Genomic DNA, 14276 nt, shown 5'->3' with positions numbered 1-14276 from the left:
GCTACCCCCTCTTTGGGCTGATGTGAATAAGAAATGAAATAGCGCTCTAATTTGCAATCGCGGAAAACATTTCAAGCTTGGATTTTTATCGGGCTGATGTGAAAACGCCTATTGAGTATTTTGTGTTTGAATTTGTAAGTATGTAAAGTCAAATCTCTACTTTTGCATGAACACTATTCTGCAGTTTGTACACTACTCATAAGTCACAACTTCTGCATGTGTGTCACAGATTTGATGAATGACTTACCTGTGCAAACAAAACTCTGTTCTTCAAACTGACAGGTCACGAATTGAGAGGCAGCGGGAACGTGATGTCAGTGAGAAAATAGCCCTCGGTCTTCCAGGTGCTAGTGGGACACGGTCAGATGATGCCCAGTTTGACCAAAGACTGTTCAACCAGACCAAGGTGTGGACATTGTTGAGTATTCACAGATGATTTGTTTTACCATATATTTGTTTGAAGATATAAGTGCTGGTCAATGATACTGGCAATGTACTTTACTGTATCCTACACTGAAGAACACTGATCAGCACACCAAAGTCTCATCATCCAAAGCAGGAAGATGATGATACATCTTGATGTCTCCACCCTGCAGGGTGCCAGAGGCATTTGCCCAAATTGACAAAGGTAATTGTAAGTGAAATCAGTGGTTTAAGTATAGTCTGTGGATGAACATGTAGTGTGTAGCGGATGTGCCTTGCACTTAACCATGTCAGCATGTGTTAATTTTTGGATGTCTGTTGGCATACGTGATGTATTGCACACAGTAATGCAGTCAAAATTTGCATAATCCAGGGGCTGGATGTAAACAACCGTTTTATATTTTGGCCTTCATTTTTTATTTATTGGTGACCCGCTACAACAAAAGGATCCTAAAGTCACGGAAGTACAATTTTGTGAAAATGGCATGACATTATTCCTTTACTCTTCTACTTTAATTTCATATGTAGCATAACTCATAATAGTACTCGGTTACGGAGATATCGATGCTTTTATTAGTGCATGTCAAGTGGTTGAGGAAATCAGAGTTTCGAGAAAAATGCCTTCAAAGTTTTCCTTCGGACGCTATCATGATCAAGGGGAGACGAGACAGTTTTCACCGCTTGACAATAAAAGGCATGCTCCTAGCGACCTCCGCAATGTTCATTCAAGCTTAGCACCAGCAGTCTACGCACGACCAATCAGTAATCAGGATGCCTAGCACTGACCAATAAGATCACTCCGTCGTTGCTAGGGGCGGAGTCCAACTGCGGCGCTAAATCCAAATCTTCGGACACGTTTCTGTTACGTAGAAAGTCGGAAAATCATGGCCCAGAAAAACGCTGATTTCTTGCCTTTCCTTTGATCATTTAGCCTCGAAATTTTGGCAGATGATAGACAAAACATTAGACTACAAAATTATGCCAAAAACAGAAATCCAATTGTTTTAACCAATTTTGATGATGTGACTTCAAACTCAATCTTCTCGGCTCAGCCGTCAGCGACTTTAGGATCCTTTTGTTGTAGCGGGTCACATTGTTTCCCCCGAACTCTGGATTTGGCCTTGTCACGCTGCTTCTGCCGCCGCTGCGCCCGCCACAGAGATTTGCTTGTGAGCATTACCAGCTGAAGTTTTTCATGAATCATCCTCAAATTTGGCATGAAGGTGCATTATGGTAAAACAAAGACACCTATTAATTTTGGTGGTGGGGCCCTTATTTGTTCCATCTTTCTACACAAAAAGGTACATTTTCAGGGTGTGCATGATACTGGCTGTGTTTCTTCAGTCACAGCGGACGACTATAATTAACTCCCCCGAAACCCACGAAACGTTTTGGATTTTCAACCGTCATCGAGGCAGTGCGAATCGGGCGTTCTCATTTTCACCAAAATTTCACCTTCTCATATCTCCGCTATACATTGACTAAAATCGCTCAAACTTTCAGTATCAATGCAAAATCATGATTTCTATCTACATACGAAAAATCATGAGAAACGATTGAGAACTTTTTAAGATATTCAACATTTCATGTTTCGCTGTCTCGGAAAACTACCCTCCGATTATTTCCAGACACATCTGGTCGCACCACTTAATATTCATGAAACTTGACATACATATTCATTAGACATGGGCGGACGTTAGCAGGGTGGTGTTCGCTTTGCCGAAGACCTATTTTTGAAGTTACAAGTGAAAATAAATGAGGTATGTTGTCAGAAATCTCAAATTGTACGGGAGCAGCAAACGAGAATAATGACGTCATATTCTAAGAAAAACTGATTTGCGCTTGCGCAATGAATGGACTTTGCCATGCTGCTTCGATCCAGCAAGCTGATTGGTCGATGCAGTGCAGTGTACTGTCACTGCACGAGATGCAAGGTGGCTGCATGCTGTGGGTGCCTAGTACACTGCACATGCATGCTACGCTGTGAGAGTGGGCTGGGTGGTGTTGATATTACAGTACATGTAGCAGTGTGCTGCAGGGGACTTCGCCACCTCAAAAACAAGTACTTACGTTATCAGAACTGGCCTACTAAAAAGAAAGTAGCCAAAATGTTAATATACTCCAGATCAGCTATGATACCAGTTGCAAATTCATGACATTGGATTATTCGGACTTTACACAGATCACTAGTAAGTAACATTACAACTACGAATTCCCGGTACGAGTTACGATCAGAGTAAATTTTACTGCAGTGCCGTACGGCACTGAAGCACAGGTGACATGAGAGCAACAAAGATGTGGGTACGTGGGACTGTACCCTGTCTTCCCGTGTGCGAATGACTATGAAATTTCGTGCGGGAACGAAGGTAGAAAGTGCACCTCTTTCGGTTATTTCCAGACATATCTGGACGCATGACTTTTCGAATGTGATAGTTAAGAGTTCCGTAAAGAAATACATACTTAGTAACATACTTGAAAGTTTTTTGTTGTTCACGAAGTCAAAATGTGAAATTTTAGCAACGATTTTTGACAATTATTTTACGTTTTGAGAGTGAAGTTATGCTCCATTTTGGAATATTTTATCGTCGTTATTTAAAAAATGTAACATAATGGCAGGTTAAAATGAGGTTTTTACTTTTCATAACCGTTTGGATTATCAAAAAATATGAATAAATAGTAAAGTTACAGCAGTTTTGCTACGACACTTTCCTAGCGGTTTTCGTGCGAAACGTGTTCACTCAAGAGGAAAGCGAGGTCAGGTCAAAATGAAAACAGTGAGTTTAATTGCACCCGTCCACTGCGACTGTCTTTGACTATTTTTTTTTTTCCCCCCAAATTTGGTATGTAAATGTATCATAGTCAAATCTAAACACCTGTACCTATTGGTAATGCTGTCCCACAGTTCCACCTTTTACAGTTCAAAGGTCACCCTGATCCAAGTCAAAATTTGCAAAAACACTTATGAATTTATGCAATAACTTGATTGTTACTCAACAGATTTTATTCAGATTTGATAAGGAGGTTTATCGGTAGTCATTTTACATGTACAACACAACAGTTTGTGGTGATGGCACCCTCAGTGTTCTGACATGGATGCCATGTCACCTTTTTTGTATTTGCTCTGTCAGCCACGTTTCTCGGCGGATTTTATTCAAACTTGCTATTGAGGTTTATGGGGGGTTATTCCAGGTAACACAAGTTTTCATTGACAGCGCCCTCAGTATTTCGACTTTTATAGGATGCCATGTAATATTTCTTGTATTTGCTATGCCAGTCTAATTTCTTGTTGGATTTCATTATATCTCATGAAAGGAGTGAGTGCTACACACCTGCTACAGTGAACATGACCCAGTGTATTAAAGGTGCATTGGTCCCGGTGTTTTAGTCAAATGCATACGTGGGCGCACGGCGCAAGTTTCCTATAGAGACTTACGCTATCGACTCCTCTTTAGCGCTTACGCTTTGGCCCACTTCCCCGAGTCCGAAGAATTCCGATTCACTGTAGTCAGTGGTCCGATCACAGTTTGGCTCATGATTCGGCTGAGGGGGATGACAGCTTTAGCAAACTTCTTTCGTGATGTAATAATAACAAGCACATATGCACGCACTCTGGCATTACTATAGACTGTGTGATGCGCAGAGAAGACAAAGAAGGCAACGTTACTTAGCAACACCTACGCGCTTTACTCTTGATGACAGCATAACTTCGGCAATCTTCGTATCAATGCTAACGGTGATCGGCAGTATCATCAGCAGCGCCCTCTACACTACCGGCACTATGCACGTTTGATTTTGGAGACTGCTACTCATAACCTGTAGTGGCACAAGGAGAAGTGTGTGAAAACAACTGAAAAATGCCAAAAGTGCAAACAGTGGTCCCCATTTGCCATAACATACAACATTTTGGCCTAAAAAGTCATCTAAATGGGGTTTGGGGGGACGGGTTCGGGGGATACATGTGCTCGTATGGGTCCCCTGGCCAAGTGCTCTGAGTTTTTGTCGAGCCCACCGGAGGTGAGGGGAGACTAAGGGATCGCCTGCGGCGTCTGTCCGTCCGTCGTCCGTCAGTCCGTCCGTCGTCTGTCCGTAAAGCTACAAAAACTTCAATAACTCTTTACTCTGGGCTTCAATTGCAATCAAACTTTGAGGGAAGAGGGGTCATTCAAAGTTTCACATTTTACCATATATGAAGGTCACCTCAAGGTCAAAGCTCACAGGCAGGGGTCAATGAACTTTAGGGCCCAATGTTAAGTTTTTATGGCTCGTTTCTATTATGGGGCATAACTTTTGATCCATAACTCCATTTGTGACCAAACTTGGATGGTAGATGTCCCTTTGGGAGTGGATGGTCACCACAAGGTCAATAGTCACAAGCATGGGTCAACGAACTTTTAGAGCCCAATGTTAAGTTTTTATGGCGCGTTTCTATTATGGGTCATAACTTTTGATCCATAACTCCATTTGTGACTAAACTTGGATGGTAGATGTCCCTTGGGGAGTGGATGGTCACCACAAGGTCAATGGTCACAAGCATGGGTCAACAAACTTTTAGAGCCCAATGTTAAGTTTTTATGGCGCGTTTCTATTATGGGTCACAACTTTTGATCCACAGGTCCGTTTGTGACCAAACTTAGATGGTAGATGTCCCTTGGGGAGTGGATGGTCACCACAAGGTCAAAGGTCACAGGCAGGGGTCAACAAACTTTAAAGGGACTGTACAGTACTGGTTGAGGTGGGGATTCAAGTTTTGAACATTCCTAAGTGAGATAATGAGAAACCTCTTATGAAATATGAAAGAGAATGTAATTTTAAGATGGATTTAACGTTTATTTGATGAAAATTGGTTTTCAAATGGCTGAGATATCCAAAAGAGTGAAAATAATAAAAGGGGACAGGCCATGTCTTTTATTAGAATCTCTTTGTTTCTCCTTGTTTTTGGATATCTAAGCCATTTCAAAACAGTTTTCATCAAATAAACTTTTGATACCCCTTAGCATTGCATGCTCTTTGACATCTCCATAGAGTGGTTTCTGAATATCTCGCAAAACGTTAAAAGCTAAATCCTCACCTCGACCAGAACTGTACACACCCTTTAAGGGCCCAATGTTAAGTTTTTATGGCACATTTCTTTTTTGCCATAAATTTTTACCCTTTTATATCTCTTTTTATCTGTTATATCTCTTTTTTTTATCTGTTATATCCCATTCGCGTACAATTTCTTGTACGCGAATGGGCGAGACACATTATGGCACTTGCCTTGTTTATGGGGATGGGGGTTGTCCTTCCCATTCAAATTTTATCATTGCAATGTAAGTTAAAACCGTTCAGTGGATTTTCTTAGTGTCTATTGACTTTTTTTTTCCACCAAGGGTCTTGACAGCGGCTTTGCAGGAGGAGAGGATGACAGTTACAATGTCTACAGCGGGCCATGGAGAAAAGACCACAATGTTGCTGGCAATTTGTACAAGCCTAGCAAAAACGCAGACAAAGACGTCTATGGTGACGAGTTGGAAAATCTCATCAGAAACAAAAAGTGAGTTATGTATATCTGTAGTATTTAGTATTGTGTTGTTATTTTTTGTTTTTTGTTTTTTGTTTTTTTAGGGGGAGGGGGGAAGGTGCCTCCTAGGGTATAATGCATGAGGTGGGGTGAGGAGGGGGAGGGGGAGACAGACAAATCCCCCAAATTAAGAAATCTTTACAAATCTTTTTCTCTCAACCCTTAAATGATAAGCTAAGGTTCAGTGTGTCATCACAGGGATGACAATTTATATACTTGATACAAGAACTGCAAACCTCCCCCTATTTATGAAACAACAACAACAAATAAAAAACAAACAAGATATGAAACTCATCACTTGAAGATGAGTTAGGTGATACGCTGGAAGGTCATTAGTTATCAGTCACCTGTATTCGACACATCTTCAAAGGGGACAGTTAGAAATCGAAGCAGTACTAAGTATGGTCTTATTAATTCAAAAGCGATCACACTTAATTTCGCCTCTGAAAATAATGGTAGCACTCATGCACAGGTGATTGCACCATGCATTATAACTTCCCTTTATAAGGTACCATTGCAATGTGTCATGACATTTTGTACAACACCTATAAAGAATTGTGCTATCCGATTGGTCAATTGCCCATCACGTGACATTCAGTTAAAAGTACCATCACACGCTGTGGCTGTCAGCTGTGCTATTTTGTTTGAGCAAAACTGGATAACGGATGTTTACCATTGCACGGCTGTGATGTCACAAACGAACGTTTGCTGCGCGCTTGCAAGCACATACTTTTGTCACTCATTTTTGTAAACAACTTCAACCGATCAATTTTGCGTGCGTACGCATGTACATACTAGTACACTTGACGGCTGACTGTGACTGTGTAGCTTTCTATTCGCCATCATCACAAAAATGGTTGCCATTTCTGTGCTAAATTCAAGAATCTGTGTGGACTACATCTGTTGACATCCCAGAGGTGTTGTAAAAACAAATAGTGTACGGTCTTTACTCGTGCAAGGGAACAAGATTTTCCACTCGGTGAAAGATGAAGTGCACTATTCAACTCTGCTTCACCTCGTTGAATAGACTGCCTCTATCTTTCACCTCGTGCAAAATCTTGTACCATTGCACCTGTGACTATCCACTATTTGTATATATTGTATTATTCAATCACCAGTTATTGACTTACAAGAAGAAAGATATTACAGATATCAATTGAATGCTTACCATGTATGATACTCTGTTCTATACTGCCCCAGATGCCGACAAGTCTTTGGTAATAAAAGATTCTTACATAAATATATAAAAATTCCCACAACAGACTTTGGGAGAAAACTAGGTTTATACATCATACCAATATTTTTTGATAATTTATTACAAAAAAATAATTTGACCAATTCAATTTATTGTCTACCTGAACTTCAAGCAATTTCAGAGAAGAAACCTGCATGATTTGAGAACGACTCATGTTAATAGATACATCGTCAATGATACATTTTTTCTTTGTAAATATCATGAAATTAGTTTTCTGATACTGTAAAAGTGGTTTCTTTCGTGGTGGTTTTATTTTTGGGCTTTTAGGTTGAACCGTGAATTTAACATCACATGAAAATGTTTTGAACTCTCCGCTTGTTACTAGTACAACGCTATTGCGCACATGCACACACAAAGATTCCGCGCATTGAGTGTACAATTGATGGTCAACACACACATAGCGATACCGCGCAATGTAGGTACAAGCATGTTATAAAGTACCCAAGAGACGGGATTTCAAGTAAGCCTGCCTTTAATTCTAATTTCTATTTAATAAATAAAAGAATAATTGGATTATAGTTTGGGTTTTCATGTGCTAAATAAAACAGTTTTTGCCGACTGTGAATTCACAGATTTTGCCAACCGCGATTTTAAACACACGCGAAAAAGTCGGCACCGATGGAAACCGCGAAAGTATCTGTACGCGAAAGAAACCACTTTTACAGTATATCAATTAATTATTTATTCATTCATAGCCAATTTATAACATATTGCAATTCCTTATTAAAAACCTCATGCAGAGAATCAATATCATCATGAGACAAAAATATGCTTGTATCATCAGCAAATGAAATACATTGTAAAATATTAGAAACATTTGGTAAATCATTTATATACAAGAGAAATAAAATAGGCCTGAGGATTGACCCCGGGGCACTCCACATCTTATGTTTTATATTCTGAAACATTCTTATCAATAAATGCAAACTGCTTACAATGCTCAAATAACTTTGAAAAAGTTGTAAAATAACTCCACAAATTCCATACTGACTTGATTTAGCTAAAAAAAATAATATTATGATGAAGAGTGTCAAATGCTTTGCTCAGGTCTAGAAATCAGCCCATTAAAATGTTTCCCCTGTCTATTCCGCAGATCACCTTATGAATAAAATCAAAGCAGAAGATTTGGAGTGCCCCGCTCTAAGACGATACTGATTTTTATGCCTCCGCCAACAAAGTGGCCGGAGGCATTATGTTTTAGGGTTGTCCGTCCGTCCGTACGTCCGTCCGTTTTGTTTTTTCGATATCTCAAGAACCGTGTGGTGGTTTTACATCAAACTTGGTATGAGGGTATATCCTGGGGGGATAATACTTTGTTTAGATTTTAGGGTCACGGGGTCAAAGGTCACAGGTTATTTTGTGAAAAAAAAGTTGAAATTTCATGTTTTTCTCCTTATCTCGCAAATGGTTCAAGGTATCTTCATGGAACTTAGTATATATGCATGTACCGATGGGCAGTGATTATCTAGGGAAGTTGGGGGTCATGGGTCAAAGGTCAGGGGGTCAAAGGTCAAGGTCAACTCCTCAAAATATCACTACTTTCCTTATATTTATGCAATGCCCGAAGGATTTTTTTTTAACTTGATGTATGCATGTATTACCCAATATATAATCTGTGGGAAGTTTCTTGCCAAAAGGTCAAAGGTCAAAAGGTCAAGTGAAAGTGCTAAATTGCACTTTTTCCTCCATATCTCGAAAGTAACTCAAGGTATCATCATGAAATTTACATATTTATGCATGGTCTACCTAACAGTGATTCTCTTTGGTGGAACTGTGAGGTCAAAGGTCAAAGGCCAGGTTTAGATAATACTATTTTACCATTTGATACTGAAATTATACTTTTTCTCAATACCTTGAAAATTACTCAATGCATAAACTTATGAAAGGGTCAAAAGTCAAGTAAAAATCATCAGTTCCCCAAATACCTGCACTCTGACGTCTTAATCATTAAAGTGAACATTCAGCACATTTGTTGCAAACCTGTCATTTTAATATTTTGCCAATTGTGTGAAACTGTCATCACAAATTGTCAAGACATTGTACTATAGACCTATTAGGAGAACCATGCATTATGGCGGAGGCATACCAGTCGCCGTAGCGACATTTCTAGTTCTTGATAACATGTAGCAATGAAGGCTGAGATTACTAGATTTTGACTTTTGCTGACCCCATTTAAGTGCCCTTTACTACAGTGTAAAATAAATGAGTTTGCAAGCCTAGTACATGCTCTATTCATATCCGATTCATATTTTGCATCGTTCGATAGCACATGGAGTTGGCCTTTGAAAGGGGATACATGTACCGCTTGACTTCTTTCGCACATGCGGGTTACCAACCTGTCCATTGCTTGTCAACCGGTAAAAAGATTCTTATTTAGGGGCATTGGAGCTTTTCAGAGAATTGCAGAAGGAATGGGATAAGATGAGACAAGAAGTGTGTGTGTGTGTGTGTGTGTGTGTGTGTGTGTGCACGCGTGTGTGTGCGCACACGCTTGTTTGAGCACATTTACATGTGTATACAGTAGTTTTTGTGTAGGCTGTGTATTTGAATGAATTTCAGTACTTAAGCAAGGAATGTCAAATCAAATTCTGTCTTTTATGTATTGGACACTAAAATATCTCTTTCTACAATTCCTCATGCTAGGTTTGTGCCAGACAAGGGTTTTGCTGGTGCTGACTCCTCTCGGCGTCGTGATGGTCCAGTGCAGTTTGAGCGTGAGGAGGACGAGGACGTCTTTGGTCTAGCCAATTTCTTCAAGACTGTGAAGAAGGCGGACAAGCGGCCAGCAGAGGAGAGCTCCAGGAATCGGGAGGATCATGAGAGGGGGAGCAGCAGCAAGAGGAGAAAAGACTACTGAGGGTCTCAGCTGACCACTGGCCCCGAAGAATGTAAAGCGGAACATACATGTCAATTCTAGTACAGGGGAATCCCTAACAACGAGGTCATTTGGTCCAGCTTATTTACCTTGTTAATATCCGGGCCCTTGTATCTGCACACTTAGAACACACCCATATGTGTACACTGTGTGAACATGTTCAACTTTGAAAAGGTTACACACATACACAGGTGTAGTACAAAGTAATATTGTTAAGCAGGAAATCAGTAAATGTGACAGGGAAAGTGCTAAGAGTGTTCTGTCGAAAAGAAAAGAAAAGAAAAAACTTTTATTCTTGACGCTTGTGGTCATGTTGTAGAACAGGACCTGCCTTTCCTTATGTTATGTTGAGGAATCTTCACATCTTCTGCACATTGTTAACCCGTTGAGGACGGTCTGATTTTGCTTTAACACGCATTTCCCATAGACACTTGCCCGAGTATACTCAGGACTCGTCCTCAACAGGTTAATATTGTCTCAGTCACACCATACCACATAGTGGCGTAGGCGCAAAGTAATAATGATTAAAGAAAAGAGGAAGCAAATTAAGCAAGTGTAAAAAACAGACATGTGAGGGTATTGATTTCACAGAAATGCACCGCAGTGTTGGGGATTGCTGTCCCACATGTTCATGAATAATGTATCAAGTAAGGGTGGTTCCAATTCTCTCATATTTTTAAAACACTGACATCTCCCTAGCAATTGATAGGCCCATTATTTTTATTCATTATTCCTAAAAAGACTGGGCTATTTTGATGCCTCGCAGGACTGGTGGGGGGGCTTATTGGGGCCCCCCCCCCCAAGATCTTGGCCATTGACCGCGTGATCGCAAGGAAAATTGGCACGCGTGTCACCCACAAGGTAATCTACAAAATTTGAATAGGTAATTATTTCACAATTATTCAAATTTATTTTTGATAAATTAATTTTGCTAATTTATGCATGAAATTAAAGAAATTGGTTGTAAATGTGTAATTAAAGGTCCAAAACTGCTATTTTTTGGTCTAGGTACTCTTTGTAGGATTCTTATTGAATGTGCATCAAAAAAACAGCGGTATCAAAAATTTTTTCTTATGTATTTTATTGTTTTTAAAAATTTCTTGTGTATTTCATTGTTTTAGACTTTTTGTTTTTCATTGTTTTTGTTTTTTTTCAGTGGAAATCATCTGCGACACTATTCTGGTCGTAAACAACATGAAATTAATTGATTTTGATCAGTAAAAGTAAAAATATTGATACACTTATGAATTTTGGTCAGAAACAGAATTTGCATTTGATTTGTACATGAAATCACGTTTTTGAGCAATTTCGGGTCTGACATGCACTTACAAAATATTGCGTAACTTCGGAACCGCGTACCCGGGCATCGCGAATTTGTCTCAAAAGTTGTGCAAGACTTAAAAGAAAAAAGTCGTAAAACGTCGCGGCACGAAATGTTTATGTTACAGATTTATCGTGAAAAATGTTGAGGGGGGCCCAAACCCCCCCCCCCCCAGTCTTTTTAGGGTTAAAGCCAATCAGAGCTCAGATGATAAGCACACATGTACCATGCAGGGGGTAATCACCAATACTACAAGCACATAGTGATTGATAATGTCGCCAAGTATAGAGAGTGGTTGTTCAACAGGAGTTTGCTGGTTTTGACATGGCACTCTGGTGTTGGACCAAAAATTTTCCTCTTTATGTATATTTTATGCACAAATTCTTCTTAGTTTTTTTTTTCTGTTTTTTTCCTTTTATTCTGCCTGAAATTTATTTACACCCAAAGAAATTTTCCATAGGTGAACATGTAGAGGTTAGTTGGGACCTGAAGATTTTCTTTAATAAAAGTGGATGCGATAATGGGACTCCCCTGTATCGCCCACTTTGAATGATGCGACACATTCTTTAGAATATTTTTTTTGTGTGTATGTGTATGTGTCTGTGTGTTTGTGTGTGTGTATATCATTGCTTGAACATGGCAACTATCAGCATTTTCGTTTCAGTAATGTAGAAAGAGTAGTAAGATAAAGTTTAATCATGTAAGCCCTCACCCAGGGAGGTTAATTACTTACACACAGATAATCTTGTACGACTAGTGATGTCAGCTGTGAAATTATATGCCACAATGATACCTTTCCAATTCAGGCATCTGCTTCCTGGCAGATCAGCTTTATATTCGAACACATCAGTGAAAGTTTGAGGAAAATTGGACAATTCTGTTCAAACGTGATGTTTTTTACTTTCAGTGCTGCCATTGGTGGATGAGAAGACAACATTATGTAATGTCATGTATTGACAAAAATATTAAGAGAATTCCCCAGAATTGAATTCTTAATGAAAGGGACATATTCCATGGACTTGTTGCTGACATATATGTGACCCGCGACAACGGTTTCAGGCAAAAGTCGCAAGAGCAAATTTTCTCCTAGGCGGGGTACAAACATTTCGATCATTATTTTTGTTGATTTTGTTTTTTTGTAGAAATCGAATCTTTGATATGTTTTCTACATCTACACTAAATTTCATATCTTAAGACTAAGTTTTTCCTATCTAAATGGAATTTTAAACACCCTATGTTGGATCACACTTGTCAGTTTTGAGCTTCTTTTGAACACCGCGCCGATATGCCCAGTGTTGCTACGGCGCAGGGTCTCGCATGTGATTGGCTAGTGCGTCGCACGTATTTACATAGTTCGGCTTTCGGAGACACGACTCGAACGTTTCAGGAATGTTTTGTCCACACTTGCATGCATTATGCTCCATTGTTCTTGCTACAATAGGTACGCTCGCTCTGTAGTGTATGCTGTTTAAGTTTGGCTTTCTATCCGCGCTTCACTACTGCAATGTTTGACAACGGAAGTGAAACAAAAAGTGAACGGCAGCGCTAACTTTCAACGTGAAAACAGATTCATGGGGAACATGGTTTGATCACGTCAGAGTCGCAAATCACCACACAAATCGTGCAACATGCGATCACAAACTCATCCATCAATTGCTGCGATATGACATAATTGTGTGAAAAGAAAACTTACAATATTCTCGAAACTGCCAACTCGTAGTAAATATTATGACAGCAGGTTGACTCAAATGACATTAGATGAAAGGAAAGGAGTGGTCACAAATGACCAATATTCAAATACTACACGTCAAGATTGCACCAGAAAACGTATTTGTTTGATTTTTTTTAATAATAAACACCACCACACAATGCAACACGTTCATGGCTTGAAAAACAAAACAAAAAAGGAAGCATGACCCTCGTCAGCTCTAGCAATTTTCTCTGCCTTCGAAACGTCCCCAGTGATTTAAAGACAAATCAACCACAATCAAAACGCGATTTATAAAGATGTAGATACGGAATCGCCACCCGCTCAGTCTAGTTTCGTTTACACACGGGCATGGTGTGTTAATGTCATTGGGTAATGCGTGCACCATACACATGTACACCATTAGGCTTCAGTGCATGCGATTTGTATCCGCCATCTTGAAAGACGTACTGGTAAACAAACCTCCGAGCAAAACGCATTGTGTATGTCGGCTCCAAATGCCGAGTTCCGAGGAGGCGCCCGGGAAATTTGACTCTCTCAGTGAGCCAATCAGAAGGCACTGGGGTTGCTAGAGGCACAGCTTAATCTCGATTGGTATCATCGTACGGATGGGTGATTCTCACTCCGCATCGCCGTTCGGACAGTGTCTTTGAGAAAGAGGTGAATCTTCAAAGCCCGTTTTCTCGTAACTTTGTCAGGCTAACAACTTAAAAAGTGCATTATATTTTGCTTTATATGCACACTTGCGGTGTTGGAGAATACAAGTGTTTTATATCAATGCAAAGCCGAGGAAATGGGCAATGTGATTCAATGAAAAAGTGAATTTTCAAAATTCCCAACTTTTGCCTGAAACCGTTGTTGCCAGTCACATATATGTTAAAATTGCCAGGTAATATCATTCCCTCTGCTCTGTTGTTACCATGAAGGTATGCCAGTTAGGTGAAAATATGTTGAATTTTCTATATATCATTTTCTAAACATGATGTCACAAACTGTTGCGGTCTTCTCATCAACTCATGGCAGCATCAAAATCTTAATATTAATAATAATAATAATAATAATAATATATATATATATATATATATATATATATATATATATGCACTTAGAAAAAAAAAGAAAGTAAATACTTTT

At 39.5% G+C, this 14276-nt stretch overlaps 1 protein-coding gene across 1 annotated transcript in view; it reads left to right on the top strand.

Annotated features, from left to right (window-relative positions):
- The window catches only part of LOC140235680 (SNW domain-containing protein 1-like), a 126767-nt gene extending 114780 nt beyond the window's left edge, over nucleotides 1-11987 (top strand). Inside the window, exons 13-15 of the mRNA XM_072315704.1 lie at nucleotides 283-406; nucleotides 5793-5956; nucleotides 9882-11987. Of these exons, the coding sequence (XP_072171805.1) occupies nucleotides 283-406; nucleotides 5793-5956; nucleotides 9882-10095 (502 nt within the window). The 3' untranslated portion in view covers nucleotides 10096-11987. The remainder of the gene's footprint in view (nucleotides 1-282; nucleotides 407-5792; nucleotides 5957-9881) is intronic.
- The last annotated feature ends 2289 nt before the right edge of the window (nucleotides 11988-14276 follow it).

This window comes from Diadema setosum, chromosome 1 (genome assembly GCF_964275005.1).
Source record: "Diadema setosum chromosome 1, eeDiaSeto1, whole genome shotgun sequence".
NCBI lineage: Eukaryota > Metazoa > Echinodermata > Echinoidea > Diadematoida > Diadematidae > Diadema > Diadema setosum.
Note: the sequence above shows the minus strand (reverse complement) of the source record. Positions and strands in the feature narration are given on the sequence as shown.